Source organism: Pseudonaja textilis, chromosome 7 (genome assembly GCF_049901715.1).
Source record: "Pseudonaja textilis isolate UNSWEBS1 chromosome 7, rPseTex1.2, whole genome shotgun sequence".
Classification (NCBI taxonomy): Eukaryota; Metazoa; Chordata; class Lepidosauria; order Squamata; family Elapidae; genus Pseudonaja; species Pseudonaja textilis.
This window is the reverse complement of record NC_141996.1, coordinates 30,097,605-30,114,741: the sequence shown is the minus strand read 5'-3', so window position 1 is coordinate 30,114,741 and position 17,137 is coordinate 30,097,605. Positions and strand designations below refer to the sequence as shown.

Genomic DNA, 17,137 nt, shown 5'->3' with positions numbered 1-17,137 from the left:
ATTCCATATTAGGGATAAGTTTCAGCCTTGAAATACCTCAATTGTGAAGATAGACTGTAATTTTCTTCAAAATGTGAAGAATGTATGAAATTTAATATTTCAAAACATAATTTTCAGTATTCTGGCTGTTCACTAAGCTGTTTATGAGTTATGAGCTATATTTTTCAGAATTTTTACAGCCTAGTATGTGCCATAGCAAGGATCAATTATGTTCCTACAGCTCTTGATATAGACTGAATAGGGGAATATGGGAATGAGGTGTATAGAGGAAAGAAACAAGTATATGCTGGACAGAAGAATATTAATAGCCACACAATAATCTCATCTGATAAGTTGCTATTTTTTAAAAAAATGTTATAAAAAACTAAAGTTCAAATGGGCAAATAGATGGATTCTATTCATGTTTTATTTTGTTGTCAGCGCGGAAGCTGTGGGTATGTTTCTGTGTAGGTCTGTATACACACCACATTGATAATACTGCTAAAAGTTATTTAACAACTACAACATATGGGGTTGATTTATTGTACATTAATATTATTCATGCAATTAAGAAGCATTATAAGCCATTTTTGAACCAGAAGCGATTATCAGCAAGCATAAATTTTATTTTAAAGATTTATATGGCCACCAAACTTAAGTAACTCTGGATGACTTAAAACAATAAAACCAATAAATATTTTTCAAAAAACACCTCTGCACCCTAGTTGACCCCTGGAGATTCCCCATAGCAGGCTCATTTACTCTTTCCATGCATCCCATTCATATAATTTCAGCACCTTAGTTAAAAAACAATAAATTTTAATGACTTTCTAAAAGACTAGAAGGGTGGGGACCTGTCAAATTGCCAGCAGGAAGATGTTTCATAAGGTAAGAAAATATTTGCTTGCAGACAAGCAAAAATAAAAAAACCAAAAAGTACATTGGCCAAGATATTTTTTTTAAAGTGTGAGAAAGCCTGAAGAGTCTTTTTAATTATGGAACATTAAAGAAATTAGTTGTCCTATCTGGCTTATAATTGGTGATTGAGGGACCAAGACAGTTTATTTAAAACACTAAATATGTGCAGTCTAGGCAGCTGGAATCAGTTCATGGTTTCCAAATCATAAACCATTCCCAGTTCTAAATATAATTTAATGGGTGGAAGAGATCCAGAACACCCTTGGAATGATAGCTTTATTGACTGGACTATAATCAGAGGTGGTATTCAGCAGGTTCTGATCAGTTCTGGAGAACCGATAGCGGAAATTTTGAGTAGTTCAAAGAACTGGCAAATACCTCTTGACTGGTGATTTTACAGTGTCCTTCCCCTGCCACGCCCACCAAGCCACGCCCACAGAACCGGTAGTAACAAGCTTTGAATCCCACCACTGACTATAATGTCCAAATTTTGAAATGCTGCTCAAGATAGAAGTAGCTATAGATCTAAATTATTAATGAAAACTGAATTGTAGCTTAACTTCATTCCTTGGCTATCAACCTCCAGATGCGGAATCATCCCAGATGGATAAAACTATCCTTGCATGAGGTTTAGTTTGATGGGAAGTAACCAGGGAGAATTTATGGATAGCTGCAGCAGCTCAAAAACAAAAGCTCTTCTGGTCAATTGGAGTGCTACAGGATAATTTCTTCATATACATCTTGAGAAGTAATGAGAAGGTACAGAGCCAATCTTCGGACCTTTTGATGTTTGGGACTTCTGAGAGACAGAATGCCAAAACTGCTTCTTTAGATAATAAAATCATTTTGATGTATGTATTTTTGATGATTGTGTCCATAAAAAAGCCTATTTAAAGTCACATCCAATAATCAGTACTGGCGCAGAGCTCTAAATGGCACTTGCCATTAATTCATGTAAGGTGTCTGCAAAATTAAAGGATTTAATGTGTTTTGCAATCTGTTCAGAACTTATACACTGACTAAGTGTATCTGATTTGCAAGCAGCTGGCTAAATCTTAATGCAGAGAATGTATACACAAAAGCTTCATATTAGAACTGGATGAACATTGATCAGACTTGCATGATGTTTCAAAAGTGTCTTCAAAATGGGAGTTTAGCTAATTTAATTTCATTTAGTTATTTTTCATAAAATCAAATAAACACCATACTTTAAAAGAAGCATGCATTTGCTAATGAATTTTCAGAAGTAACCAATTTAGGTCAACTAAAATGGAAATTTTCTGTTTTTACTTAATTATTATTTTGGTAAAAATATATTGTCCAAAATGGAGCATTTGTTGATGTGACTGATTATTCCATTTTCATAAAAATATTTTTAAATAAAAGTTCTGTATATATGTCAGAAAAGTTTCTAACGCAATACAAAATGTCCAAAATCTGCAGACTAAAAAATTTTTAAGCTCACTTTCACTATTATATGGAGATTATTTGAATTATCAATAAACTTGATTTACTAGTTTATTACACTGAATTAGCTAATAATAGCTATTAGAAAAAATGTGTCAGTCCAAATTGGAATCATACAATTTTTGCTTCAACAGTGTAAAGATCAGATCGTTTCTGGGAAAAAATGGGGATTTGTTCACGGATTTCTTCAGCCTTCTTTAAGTCTGTATAAAAAGATAAAGCCATATTATTCCCAATTCTGTTTCCTTCCCATAACAATATGATTAAGCAGCATATAGCCTGAACATATTTTCTATCAACCACTAATTAAAGCGTCTGCATCTTTTCTGAGTTGTGTGGTCAAAATAAAAACTATCCCCTATGAGCTGTATGATCCTAGAAAATTGTGCATGCTTTAATGAATTGCAAAAAAGCATTTGTTATCTAATACTGAATATTTGCATCTTCATAAGGCAAATCTTATATCAACAGATTGAACTATTTGAGGCACTTGTTATAGATGAAAAGTTCTTAAATGAATTCACTCTTACAACCTTTTGAATATAATCAATATTCCAACTAATAGGCAAAAACAAAGCTAATTTACAAGAGCCTTTATAAGATTTAAATTAATGCTATCAACTCACCTATTTCTGCATAGACAATTGTTTCTTCAGTGCCAGCTTTGGCTATAACCTCACCCCTAGATAGGAAAACAAAAGTTTAACAAATGATGTATTGCCATAGTGTGACCTTACTGATTTCTTATTCTCCTATTGGTCTTCAAGGGAGTACCTCCTTGAACTGTTCTAAAAATTTACTTTTTCGGAACTTTTATGTTCTGTTGAATGGAAATTGAAAAAAATGGAAGATACATTATTCAAGGAACAGAAATTGGCAAAAATCACTTCCTCCTCAGAGTTGCTTCTTAACAGAATTTAACCTACATTTGTTCAAAGGCGATACAGAAATCTGGAAAATGAAGAAAAATAGAATGTGCTTTCAAGTCCCACACAATTCTTCCTTTCTTATTAAAGATAAAGACAACCACAATGTGCTTTAGTTAATGCAATCTTTCCTACCCTGTTACAACTGTGGTGTGCTGAAATAATTCCTTCCAAATGTAGTTCTAACATATCTGATGGCCAGGAGTTAATGAAGATTGATCTAAAATTAATATTACAAATCAGGAATGTGTGAATATGTTCCACATTCATTATTATGTATCTTAGTGTACTTCACAATTTCAAGTTGTGGACATGTAAGCCTCAGGTTTCTATGATTATCTAAACTAAAGGCTGTTTTATTTTGCACTGATATTTCAAAGCAGAAAGGAACTTTGAACGAACCTATCATTTCAAGGCTCATAGAGCATTGGTCTTTGCTTTCCAGCTAAAAAAAGAAGGCACATGAAAAAAGGAGCAAGGTAACAGGCAAGTGTACTAAAATTCAGCTTAGACAAGATAACTTTTTACAATATATAAAATCTGATCTGTTTGAGGATTTTAAATTTCTTGTACTTATTAACTATTGTTGATTTTCTGATAACAAGATTGTAAAGCAGCAAGTTCTGAAGTAACAGAGGCTTGGACTTAGATACTGAAATGCTTTGCCATATCTTTCTCATGCATATCCAATTTTTATTTTGGGGGGGGAAAAATTAGTCAAAAATAATAACATATTATCAGGCATGGGGATTTTCAAATGATTAAAAAGAAAACAGAATACCAAAATCTATTGCCAGCCATGTCATTAAAAAATACATTTGAAGTAAAAATTATCCTTTGATGAGGTTATCTTGAATTCAGACAAAATGGAAGAAGGATATCTTTAGTGACCAGGAAAAAGATACAATTTTTTTTCTACTAAGGAGCCATGGAGATAATGTTTGAACATTCTTTCTGCCAGGTTTATTTACATGTGAAGGTAATTGCTACTTTTTTTAAAAAAAGTTACTATACATTTTAATTTGGCAATTTTGTCTTGTTGGTTGTGATATATCAGTAGAAGTAGTTTCTTACTTACCATGGATTTACTACCGTACTATGTCCCCAAGCCACATAAGATCCTGTCTCATCCCTAGCAGGAGATGCCGTTGCTACATAGACCTGGTTATCCACAGCTCTGCCAAAAAGGGAAAGAAAGAGTATCAGCCAATTAATCCTTTCAAGATGGAGTTAAAAATGTGGCACTTGATTTCTTAAATATGGAAAACTGGTTTTTTTTAATTCAATAAACTTCATTAGCAAGCACTATATATTAGATCACAGGTATCTGAAACATCAGCAAATGAGATAATATAGTTTGAATTTAAATTTTAAAAAAGTTAAATACAATAACCAACAGTTATAGTACAGAGTGTCACTTCAATGTAACAAATATAGAAATGAGTGTAGGCACAAATAAATTGATTCTTACCTGCCTCTTTGCAGCAGTTCCCAGTGGGCTGGCCCAGTTGTCAAATTAAAAGCCCCTGGATATACTAGGAATTTGCAACCTTAGTTCAAAAGGAAGATAGGATGACAATATTTTATTTTATTTATTTGATTTGTCAACCACTAAGATAATAGAGATGAGAATAAACGAAAGTATAAATACAGGAAATAGGTACGAATAATTGGGGACAATAGGACAGGGACAGTAGGCATGATTGTGCGCTTATGCACATATGACCAGAAAGATACAGTGTGAGCAAAAGAAAGTTATTATTGTTAATTTGATACACTTTAGTCAACCCTTCTTTCTATTTGTTTTCATTGGTTAATCTGTGAAGTATATTTGAAAGTATAATTTTAAGAAGCCAATTTGCACTAAAACCTGCCGGATTAGAATTCCAAACTGATATTTGAAATTAAACTGCTAATTGAAAACAATGGCTTGCTTCCAAGCCCATGATTGATGTTTATTTGTTTAAAGCTTATGTTTTTTTGTTGATTTTGTTGTTTATTGGATCATTTCAGTCTGAATTGTCTGATTTTATTTTTAGGATTTTTTTTCTAGTTTTGTACACTATCCAGTATCCATTGGAGATGTTCAGCTAATAAATTTAAATCCTCCTCCTCCACCACCATCATAAGAATAAACACATGCCAATGCTACTTGACTTCTAGAAAAGACCCCTTGGAGATGACACTTTGATTTGCCAGTGGAATGGTTGCCATTTTGAAGCAGAAAACCTGTGAAACTAGTTCTAATTCTATCCAGTTGCAGTACAATTGGAATGGCCTCAACACTATAGGTCTTCGGGAAAATGAGGAAGACCTACCTTTTCTCCAAGCACTGGGCCAGGATGAATAAGATATATTTTTACTGGATGCTCAATTTTGTCTCCTTTAAATTTATTTGATTTGATAATTATGTAGTGTTTTTATCCTTATTTGCTGCCCAGGGTTTCTCTTGTAGATGGATAGCCATGTACATTTAATTTAATAAATAAATAAAGAGGTTTTCTTAATTTTTACCTTTCTGGGTGTAGATTTGAGCTAGCTCAGGGAATCGGATGTCATAACAAATGCCAATTCCTATTTTACAGTATGCTGCATCAAAACAAGACATGCAAGAGATTTCTTATTACTACAGATCAACACTGATGTCTATAGAAATGCTTTTTGTGTGTGTATAAAGTATCTACTATGTCAGAGGAAAATAATCCTGGTTTTTAATATCGATATAACAAGCTTGCTCTAAATCACAAGTTTCATTTCAGGAATTAAAGAGTTTTCATCAATTCATATCTTTCTACTAAAAATAGGGTTAAGAACTCTACAAATAACTAGTTATATGCAGAGAAATCCATAGAATATATTTTCCAGCACCATGAGTTACGTTAAAGATTTATAATGGTACATTTGATCATAATTTATAATCAAATATGAAGGAACTGAATGTATATTAAGATGTTAATTGTGAATAAAATCCTAACTTTAGAAAAAAAATATATTAAAAAAATCTGAAAGTGAATTGGTTTTCACTGTCAAAAACAAAGCTTCTTTACTTACGTGTATCAAACACAGAAAACCTGTCACCTGGACTCAAAGTTTCTGATTCCTGAAATCGGATTTTTCCAGGCACATTAATGTCAAATAAATGAATCTGTTTTAAAATTGAAAACAATTCTTGTTTAAAGATTCTTTTTGTATATACTCTGCACAAATTCACAGAATGGTACATTGAATTCAATGGTACATTGAACCTTCCAACTACTGCTATGCCAGTCCATCAACTTACAATTAAACACAGAGAAAAGTTTTGTTCAGGAATAAACGATCAATCACTAAACTGAAAGATGACACTAATACATTGAGAGTCAACATTTTGGTCCTAGCTTCTTCTGAGTAGTAAAAAACATCAAAACATTTCTGTTACACCTGAGCCAAGTAGTAGTTTCGAATAAGTTTTAAGCCACTGGTCTGGAAAAAAAGATATGTTTTCTAATTGCAAGATACTGACTTTTGGCAGGTATTTATGGGAAACAAACTAGTTCCCAGAAAGTGCAAGAAATTCATGCACTCCTCAACTGAAGTACACTTTGTCTTAATGCAGCTATATGTACAAACCAATGTAGCATGTTAAATAATACTGTGTGCACAAGCAACACATACTTCATTTAGATCACTTGAAAAGATTTAACTTTCAGAAAGCACCACAGAAGTTTTGTTTAATGGGTATGACTACTGGCTAAATATCAATGTAATTCTACCAGCTCTTCCTAGAAATAATTAAACCACGATTATTGCAACAGTAAATAATCTACTGGTTAATATAGTTAACAAGGAATGGATGATTGTGACAGAGGTAGAGCACTGAAATACCCTTGTTCTTCTGTGTTACTTCTTTGATACACATGCACATTAACTTCCATTACCTACTATCAGTTAATTATTACTGTTGGAAGTGATCTCATACATTGGAAGAAGTCAGAGAGAATTAATATCCACTCTTGGTTTTGTTAATATTTCCAGCAGTAAATACAAAAATGTTTCCACAAGGTAAATTTTCAGTGTATAGTTTTAGCTTAAATCTCTTTACTATTATCACTGTCATACAAGTCATAAAAGAAATAAAATTGTGTGATATTGACAGTATAAGGAAAGGAACAAAGGCTCGTAGATTCAGATGCAATTTAAATCCAGATATGAAAATGGAAATGAGAGGCCCTGAGCTCTTCTATAAAAATTAGAACCTGTGCTAAGTTGAAGAGTCTCAAGAAAAAAAATCTCCAGTATTTTTAAAAGTTGTTTTTAAATAAAATCTATTTCTAAACTGTAGGAGAGAAAATGTGATAAAAGAGATAATTCTAAAATTCTACTAAGTTATCCAAATGAGAACTCCACGCTTCTCTCAATAAAGAATTGTATTAATTCTTTTAAATAAGTTGGATACAGTCGTTGACTTACAACAGTTCATTTAGTGACCCTTTAAGGTTACAATGGCACTGCAAGAAATGACTTATGACCATTTTTCACACTTACATCATTTGTAGCATCTCCAGGATCATATGACCAAAATTCAGATACATGGCAACTGGTTCATACATATGACTCTTGCAGTTTTCCCAAGGTCATGTGATCACCTTTTGAAACATTTTGACAAGCAATATCAATTGGAAAGCCAGTTTCACTTAAAAGCCATTTTACCAACTTATCAATTGCAGTCATTCACTTAACAACTGTGGCAAGAACATTTGTAAAATGGGGCAAAATTCACTTAAATGTCTCAGTTAACAACAGAAATTTTGGATTCAATTGTGGTTGTAAGTCAAGGACTACCTGTAATGTTATCAAAGAAAGAAAAAGGGACAAACAAGAATATTTTTTGTACCTTTCTGTATTTAGCTAACATAGTGCCATCAGGACCAAAAACCGTACACGTATTATACAATTTTCCTGCATCGTCCTCTGGAATAGAACCTGTTAAAAACAAAGACAATTATTTAGTCAAATAAATAGGCTGCATTTATGTACAAAAGTAAAATTTAAAACTAACAATTTACCTCCAATGAGATATATACCACATTCCTTTGCAATATCTGAGAGCTTCTGTGTGCAGTCTCCAGGAATTTTCTCTGCATATTCTGGGAAATATTTTGTGCCATAGGGACAATTGAAACATTCCTATAATGAGACCCCAAAAAAGTAAAACACCCATGTAAGCATATTTAAGGAATATATCTTTTTAAAAAACGTAACATAAAAATATAAAATGCAAAAATGACTGGCCATAAGGGGGAAAAAAACAGTCATGAAAATAGATTTGTTGGAGCAGTCTTAATGCCATGTCATTTTTTTCAACTGGAGGAATAGACTCTGATAAGATGGCTGAAGTGATACTGGAATTATACAAATCTGGTTCACATAACATGTAAAGTCATAAATACACTATAAATCATGAGAGACAACCAGTTTGGTGTAGTGATTAAGTTGCTTACCTAGAAACCAGGGGATTGGGAATTCTTGGCCTCTCTCAGGCATAAAAGCTGTGTAAATTGAGCCAGTAATTCTTTATCAACCCAATCCATCTCACAAGATTGTTGTTGTGAGGCATATAGGAGGCAGGAATATCAGGTATGTTTACCATCTTGAGTTTATGTGTGTGTGTTTGTGTGTGTATGAAATCAAGGCAGAATAAAAATATAATACACTTCACCATAGTACAGGTAGTTCTTGATTTATAACAGGTTGCTTAGTGATAGTTCAAAGTTACAATTGACCCCCCAAAATGGACTAACTACCCAATTTTGAAGTTGCAATGTTTGCCCCCCCCGTCACATGACCCACTTTTACAGCTATTTGCATCACCCTGTATTCATGTGACCATGATTTATGTTTTTGCCAGAAACCGGCATTTACTTTTAGTTTCCAGCAAAAACTTCCCTACAGCAAACAGTGGGTTCGCTTAATGACCACCACATTCGCCTAATGACTGCTGCAAAAAATATTGTAAAATTAGTCTTGATTTTCTATTGTGATCAGTAGGCTCCATTATGGTCATAAATTAAGAACTACCTGAATGAATAAGCTTTTACGGGTTTCAACATACTAAGCCATAATGTCTTTGGCTTAATAGCTAAGGAAACCTCTGCCCCTCAAAACCTACATTATTGCTTAGCCTGATCTATAAACTTAGGTTTCAAAATATCATAAGCAAATAAACCCTTTGCTTTTTTCAAGAAGTTCTGCTCAGACCTTGTTGCTTAATTGAGATCATTATTTGGATAGACATGGGGTTATTTGGGGTGTAGTCAGCAAGCATCTGGCTGGTTGGCTTCTTTCAGGCATAAAAACTGCTGCATGGCTTTGGGCCACTAATATATAAGGCCTTGGATTTTGGCTACATCTGATACAAGTTCTTTCAACTTGATTTCAGCAGAGTCAGAGATAAGTACTTTCAAATGGGAAAACTCATCTGGGCTACAGTTATTACTCAATTCTCTCCCTCCCGCCCCATTAATATCCCTGTTTGCCTTCTATCACTGCAAGTGAAGCCCTAATATTCACTTGAAATCAGAATGAAAACCATTTTTAAATCAAAATAAACTGACCACATTTCCCAAAATATTTGTCACGTGGCCAAGATAAATATCACACAAACACCAAATTTGCACAAAACATCTGGAAAGAGTCCAGTGCTCTGCAGAAAAGCAACAAAATATCATCTTTAAAATATGTGAAAAATACAATATTCTAAAACAAGAAATAAACAATGCTTTAAAAACATAAAATGCTGCAATGGCTAAAGTTTTGCAAATCCAACTGGGATGAAAAACATTGAAATTTCAATTACATAGGAGTAATGGGCCCTGGATATATTATTTGAATTAGTGGATTTGAGGTACCTTGATTAAAAATTATTATGCTGTGATGTACCCTTTGAGTACTTGAAAGTTATAAATCAACAGGCAGGATAGTTTAAGTAGCATATAGATGCAGGGATAGCTGAAGCACTTAGTATTTGTCGGAAGCCCAATTTTAATTTTCATTCTGATCTTGGAAAGAAATCCCTAACTATGCCAGGGAGAAAAAAATAAGCATCAAATGTAGAGCTCAGGAATAGTAAAAAAAATAAATCTGAATCTGGAGAATAATATTTGAAAAATGTTATACGCACTGGCAGAATTACAATTTTTGCTCCTTGTCCTGCTGCAGTTCTTACAAGTCTACAGGCTCTGTTCAAGTTGTCTGTTTTGACAGCAGACACATGGAGCTGGATGAGTGCTAAACGAAAATCTAAATGTTAAAAAAAAAGGTAAATGATTAGCTATGAAGAAAACCAAACAAAAAATCTTACCATCAATTTTCAATTAGAAAGACACACCTTCCTCCCATACCATTGTTAAGCAAACAAAAAACTTAAAGAATTAAGCAATTTAAAAGAATTGGGGGTACCAAAGACCATGTTGAATAGGGACTGGAATTTTAATGTATCTATGTAGTTAGATGGCACCAAGAGGAAGAAACTGATGTAAAGAAAAAAGAGAGGTTACACAGTACTCTTGATTAAAATAATAATTCTGCATCAACTTACTCCCAACAATTAAAGCTTTCCTTTCTCTTCCTTATATAAATTGTGTTAAAGTTGAATACAAGTTGAACATTAGCAAACTCTATAATGCCGCTGTTAAAAACATATTAGTGAAAATGCACTTGTGTAGAGGTGAATTGGGCCTTTAAAAATAACAATTACTATTTTAGGGCTTATAATATAGGTAATCATGTCAAATTATTCTCCAAAGCACCAGGGAGCAGGACAAGAAATACTAGTTGGAATCTGATCAAAGAGAGAAACAATCTGGAATTAAGGAGAAACTTCCCTAACAGTAAGGACAATTAACAAGTGGAACATCTTGCCTTCAGAAATCGTGGGTGCTCCATCACTGGAGGCTTTTAAAAAGAGACTGGACAGGCACTTGCCTGAGATGATATAGGTTCTCCTGCTTGGTAGGGGGCTGGACTAGAAGACCTCAAAGATCTCTTCCAGCTTTATTCCATTCTATTCTAAAAAGATTACCTATCCTCAATTTATCTGGTCACATAAGTAGAAGTAGCCAGAAAGAATGAAACATCCTGGTATCATTCCACGAGACCGCATGATCATAAAATGTTATTTCTTGAGTGCACAGTGCTATAAAATTATTGTAGTTATAAGGTTTCCCAAAATTTCAGTTATTAAAAAAAGTTTCAAAACATCTTTATGAATATACTGGAGCATAATTTACAAAACTGGCTGAACAGCAGAACTGCCTATCACCAATGTTTTCCTGCACCTCAACCCTCTGGTACAAATACTGTTGTGTACTTCTTGGTACTTTAGTACTTGGGAGTCCAAATGAGCAAACTGAGTAACACATTTAACATGATAACTCATTGCACAATAACTGAGAGACACGTCAAATCTCAGACTGATCCAGTTAGAGGATAAGTTTATTTTCAGTATTAAATATTAATATTAAATAGAGATAAATTCATGGATTACTGTAAATGACAGCCAGTTTATTGTAGTGACTGAGACATCAGGATAGACACCAGAAGACCACCTTAGCCATGAAGCCAACTGAGTGATCTTGGGCCAGTCACTTTCTCTCAGTCCTAAGACGACAAACTGCTTCTGGAAAAAAAATCCTTGTCAAGAAAACTCTAGCAACTTGTACAGGCAGACCGTGAGAATCAGATCCGATTGAATGGAATTTACTAACATAGTTATATAGCTGGGAATTACACATAGGAACCACATATATACACAAACAGTACACGAATAAATTCCCTTAGGATTTTATTCCATGCAATTTAAAGTGTAGACTGATTCATGAACATTATTGTGATAACAAATTGATTTCAGTATTTGCTAAGGGTTCTTTTCTTTATACTAGATGCAAAAAATTAACAAGAGTATCCATTGAAGTTATCCAAAATTATGGAAAACAATAAGAGCACTTAAGGTTAAGTAGAAAATATTTTCTTAAACAGAAACAGTCCCCCCCCCCACTTTTTTTTTAAGAAAAAAAAAATGCTCCCCTCCACAGACCAAGCTACGGCACAACTACAGCTCGACGCCAAGCTACATAAAATTGTACTGGCAGGTCTCAAGTTTGTTTAAAAATTAGACACGAAGGAACCCAGCACCTCTGCCAGTCATCTCCCCTTAGAAGACGGCAAGCCTCAGGCCAGAGACAAAGATTCTCTTCTCTTTACCCGCCTCTTATTAAGTGTTCAGTAGAAACTGAACTACTTGAGCACACAATTTCCCCTTGGAGGAAAAATTACTCACTGGCCATGACTCCTTTCACCAGCTGCATAACATTGATTCGCTAAGGTTTGCCGCTGTCCAGAAAAAGATTCCTAGAGAACACAGCGCATGCTCAAAAGGAACAAGGGCTTCTAGGAAATGTAGTTCTTTCGGAGCATTTATTTCTCGGTTTTTAGCTACGGTATCTTATATATAGATCCACATCTCCCACAAGCCCTTGGTCTTACTAGAGTCTCTGAGAATGATGGGAGTTGAAGTCCAGATCATTGAGCGGATTCCAGATTCTCTATCCTTGAAAAGGGGGGTTATTATTTCCTCCTTTCTTCCGCTGTCAGGGCTTTTGTACTATGTGAAAATATGTGAAGTACATAGCCCAATATTTCGTAATGGAAAACTGCGAAGAGGAATGATAAGCTTGCTGAATTTGTAATCAATAGTCCTGCAGAGAGAGAGTTGTCATGAACACCGCTATACTTCACTTAATCAGACAAGCATATTTGAGCTACAAAGATAGAGATGGCTGGTAGAATAAAAAACCTATTTGCTGCCATCTAGCAGCCATTTGGGACTTTGCAGCTCTCCTTTTATATACTGAATACCACCTAAAGTAAAAGACCCCAAGAATGACAAAATGGCAAATGTAATTCAGTGCGAAGAGCTGCATGTCTTGCTGTCTATAAAGACCAAATTTCATATGTATTAATGGAACTTCAGAACAACTTAACTGGAAACAGCTATTTGGATCATGGTGGGTAGCTCAATGAAAATATAAACAGAATGTGACTATTAAGAGAACATATTAAAAATGAAATGTTAAATAAAACTTCAAATATAATGATGCCCTTGAGTAAGGATCAATTGGAGTGCTGTACGCTTCTGAAGATTGCATCTCAATACCGTATTGTTTTGCACCTTTACCAAAAAAAAGGGGGGGGGGAGTAATCAAAGTTAGAGAAACAATTCAAGAATTTGAAATGTTCTACTTTACAGTCAAAAATGGGCAAAGAGGACATTATAGAGGTACAGAATAGATAAAATAGAATTCTTTATTGGCCAAGTGTGATTGGACACCCAAGGAATTTGTCTTGGCGTAAATGCTCTCAGTATACATAAAAGAAAAGATGCATTCATCAAGAGTCAAGAATCATAAGGTACGACACTTAATGATCGTCATAGGGTACAATAAGCAATCAAATCATACTAGGAAACAGTCAGTATAAGTCATAAGGATAAAAGCGACAAAGTTACAGTCATACCGTCACAAGTGGTAGGGGATGGGTGATAAGGAGTGATAAGAAGATTCATAGTAATAGTAGTGCAGACTTTGTAAATAGTTGAACAGTGTTGAGGGAATTATTTGTTTAGCAGAGTGATGGCTTTTGGGAAAAATTGTTCTTGTGTCTAGTTGTTCTGGTGTGCAGTGCTCTAAAGCGTCGTTTTGAGGGAAGGAGTTGACAGTTCAGGATGTGAGGGATCTGTAAATATTTTCAGAGGCCTCTTTTTGATTTGTGCAGTATACAGGTCCTTGATTGAAGGCAGGTTGGTAGTAATTGTTTTTTCTGCACTCCTAATTCTCCTCTGAAGTCTGTGTCTGTCCTGTTGAGTTGCAGAACCAAACCAGACAGTTATAGAGGTAAAGATGGTAGACTCAGTAATTCCTCTGTAGAACTGTATCAGCAGTACATAAACTGTGCATAATGTCAACAAGTATACAAAGTGTGTGTGGGGGGGGGGTTGCTTTATTTTTAGTCTTCCTCACAGTCTAAGAAAGATTCTGAGTTGCGTTGAGCAAGATAGATGACAAACAAAACAAAACAATTAAAATACTTCTTTAGAGTGCACTGTTCTTATTAAAGAATTTGATGCTACCAACGTGACCATCAAAGGGAGCCTCAACAAATTTGTAGAAAATATATGAATGGTTGTGGGGAGCCAGAGATATTCTTTTTATGTTAATATTGTTGTAAAAATTAACATATAAAACAATTTAATTAATAATTTGTGTTGAATTTCCATTTAAAGTTATAATGCTGTAGGATTTTAACCTACTTTTTATAATGGGTGCTGGCATGTGTATTTCTGGCTGATCTGGAACCTTCCAAAGTGCTGGATGAGAAATGACAATGTTGTCTAAGTGGTAATAGGCTGAGAATGGCCAAGATAAAGAATTAGACCTACAAAAATGGGTTGTCTAATTATTTTCTTTCTATTCAGTTGGCAATTCTACTTCATGATGCCTTAGGCATATTCTCTGTACCAATATTTCTCAGTCCCTGAGTTACAAGAGTTCATTTCAACTTACAAATGGCACTAAAAAAAGTGACTTATAACCATTTTTCACACTCACAACTATTGCATCATCCTCATGGTCACACGATCCAAATTTGGGTGCTTGGAAACTGGTTCAAATTTATGGTAAAATTGCAATGTCCAGGATCAGGTTATCTTCTGCAACCTTCTGATAAGCAAAGTCAATTGGGAAGCCAGATTCACTTAACGATCATGTTACTAACGTAACTACAGTGATTCATTTAACAATTGTGGCAAGAAAGGTCATAAAATGGGGCACAACTCACTTAGCAAATGTTTTGCTTAACAACATAAATTTTGGACTCAATTATGGTTGTAAGTTGAGGACAACCTGTATTTCCTCCTCGATAACTATCAGTGTAGTCCCCATTGTATTAAAAGTCCTCTAAAAGATCCTTCAAAATCATGTCCCATAGATCTGACATGATGAAAAGTGAAATGTTTTGAAAGAAAAAAAACAAGAAAATCTAGTTGACTTTTTGAAAAGCACCTTTGCGACAAGCCATGAAACATTGCAAGTGGAGAGAGCTGATAAGGTGTTGCAAGGAGCACTGATTGACTATAAGTTAGATGTAACATACATTCATGCTGATCTTTTCTACTTAAAAAGTGCAGCACAGCCATGATGGTGCAGTAGTTAGAATGTAGTATTGCAGGCTAACTGCCAACTGCCAGCAGTTTGATTCTGACCAGCTCCAGGTTGATTCAGTCTTCCATCTTTCTGCAGTTGTAAAATGAGAACCCAGATTGTTGGAGACAATATGCTGATTCTGTAAACTACTTAGAGAGGACTGTAAAGCACCATGAAACAATATACGTCTAAGTGCTGTTACTATTTCAAGACAATTTTGAGTAATAAAATATAGATTTCAGCAATCAAAAATAACTGTTGTGAGTCAAATGTGATAACTAATTATTGCAATGTTCTAAATACTGCAGACTGAAATACTGTATCTTAAAAGCATACTTGCTTTAGATCAATTAATTAATTAATGAGATTTACTTTCAAATTGTTTACCATCTTACACCATGGCTATATGACAATGTAATTTTAAGCACATTTTAACAATGATCAAATTAGAAATTCATAGGTTTATGGCCTAAGGGGAAGGAAAACATTGCTTCTCTTTAAATATTTATGTCTTACTTTAGCAGTGAAATCAGGAGCATAAAATTATACCAGGACCAAAAATATCACCCACAAATTAATTCCATATCACTTATTTTATGTCTCATATATGGTATTAGCCATGAATTCATACAGTATGCAGTTGTTAAAGACCAGACTTTTTAAGTAGTAGCTCTCCTATTCCAAGGTTTTGTTTTGGGCTTAGGCAAAGATATATAGACAGGCCTTTTAGCTTGTTAAATTTCTATCATTCTGTATTAAGTGGCTGTAGAATTTGTTCTTCTGTCTGTTATGTAAGACTTTCTTCCACACACAGAATTTACAGTATTTATTCCTTTCATTGTTGCATAGTTTGCTTTGCTTTTCCTAAATACCTTCTTCTATTGAACAACTAACAAACCCTTATAATAAAGTATATAACAACAGTGTTCCAATGCTCATGGCTGCTCTAATAGTAAAGTAGGTGTAGTAAAAGTAAAGACAATAAGCTTGGCTGAAAGAGAAAAGTGGGGCAGTGCAGAGATTAGGATTCAAAGACAAAATATAACTTGAACTTCCCATGGAGAGTCAATCCATTCAATACCCAGTGCCTGGTCAGAACACTTTAGAGCAAATGCTGTTTTGAGGATTCTTTTCAGCTGTAGAGGCAGCCACATACATACATGAAAAGACATGACTGCTTTAGGGTGTTCGTAACAAGTGTTCCACACATTCCAAATCCCACATTTTCTTTTAAACCCAAATCTTACTTAGACCAAAATATGGTTACTAAGCAGAGTTCCAGTATGATGTATTAACTTCATATATTTCTTAGATAATGCATCAAGGAACTGATACTTAAATGTGAGTGTAATTAAGCAATTGCACTCTTTGCAACATTGCTAAGCAGAAGTAATGCTACACATGCTAACTGTGTAGTGGAGAATTCAAAAAGAAGTTTCATCACTACAACTGGATGGAATTCATTGAAACTTCCAGTGTACACCTGTTACTTTGCAAGCACTCAAATTCACAGAATATTCCTCACCCTCCAGAATAGACTGTGGAATGAAAAATTAAAGGAAATAGTTAGAATTGTATTAATCTGATCTAAGATGTGAAGTGTAGATTTTT

The 17,137-nt window shown here is 34.3% G+C and overlaps 1 protein-coding gene across 1 annotated transcript; it reads right to left on the bottom strand.

Annotated features, from left to right (window-relative positions):
* Positions 1-388: 388 nt before the first annotated feature.
* On the bottom strand, positions 389-13,070 carry NIT2 (nitrilase family member 2). Its single transcript, XM_026700841.2, has 10 exons — positions 12,607-13,070; positions 10,450-10,568; positions 8,336-8,456; positions 8,164-8,252; positions 6,342-6,435; positions 5,805-5,879; positions 4,762-4,840; positions 4,369-4,467; positions 2,991-3,046; positions 389-2,567 (listed from the first exon to the last, which is right to left on the bottom strand). The coding sequence occupies exons 1-10, from the start codon at positions 12,632-12,634 to the stop codon at positions 2,476-2,478; spliced, it is 852 nt and encodes a 283-aa protein (XP_026556626.1). The 5' UTR covers positions 12,635-13,070; the 3' UTR covers positions 389-2,475.
* Between the last annotated feature and the right edge of the window lie 4,067 nt (positions 13,071-17,137).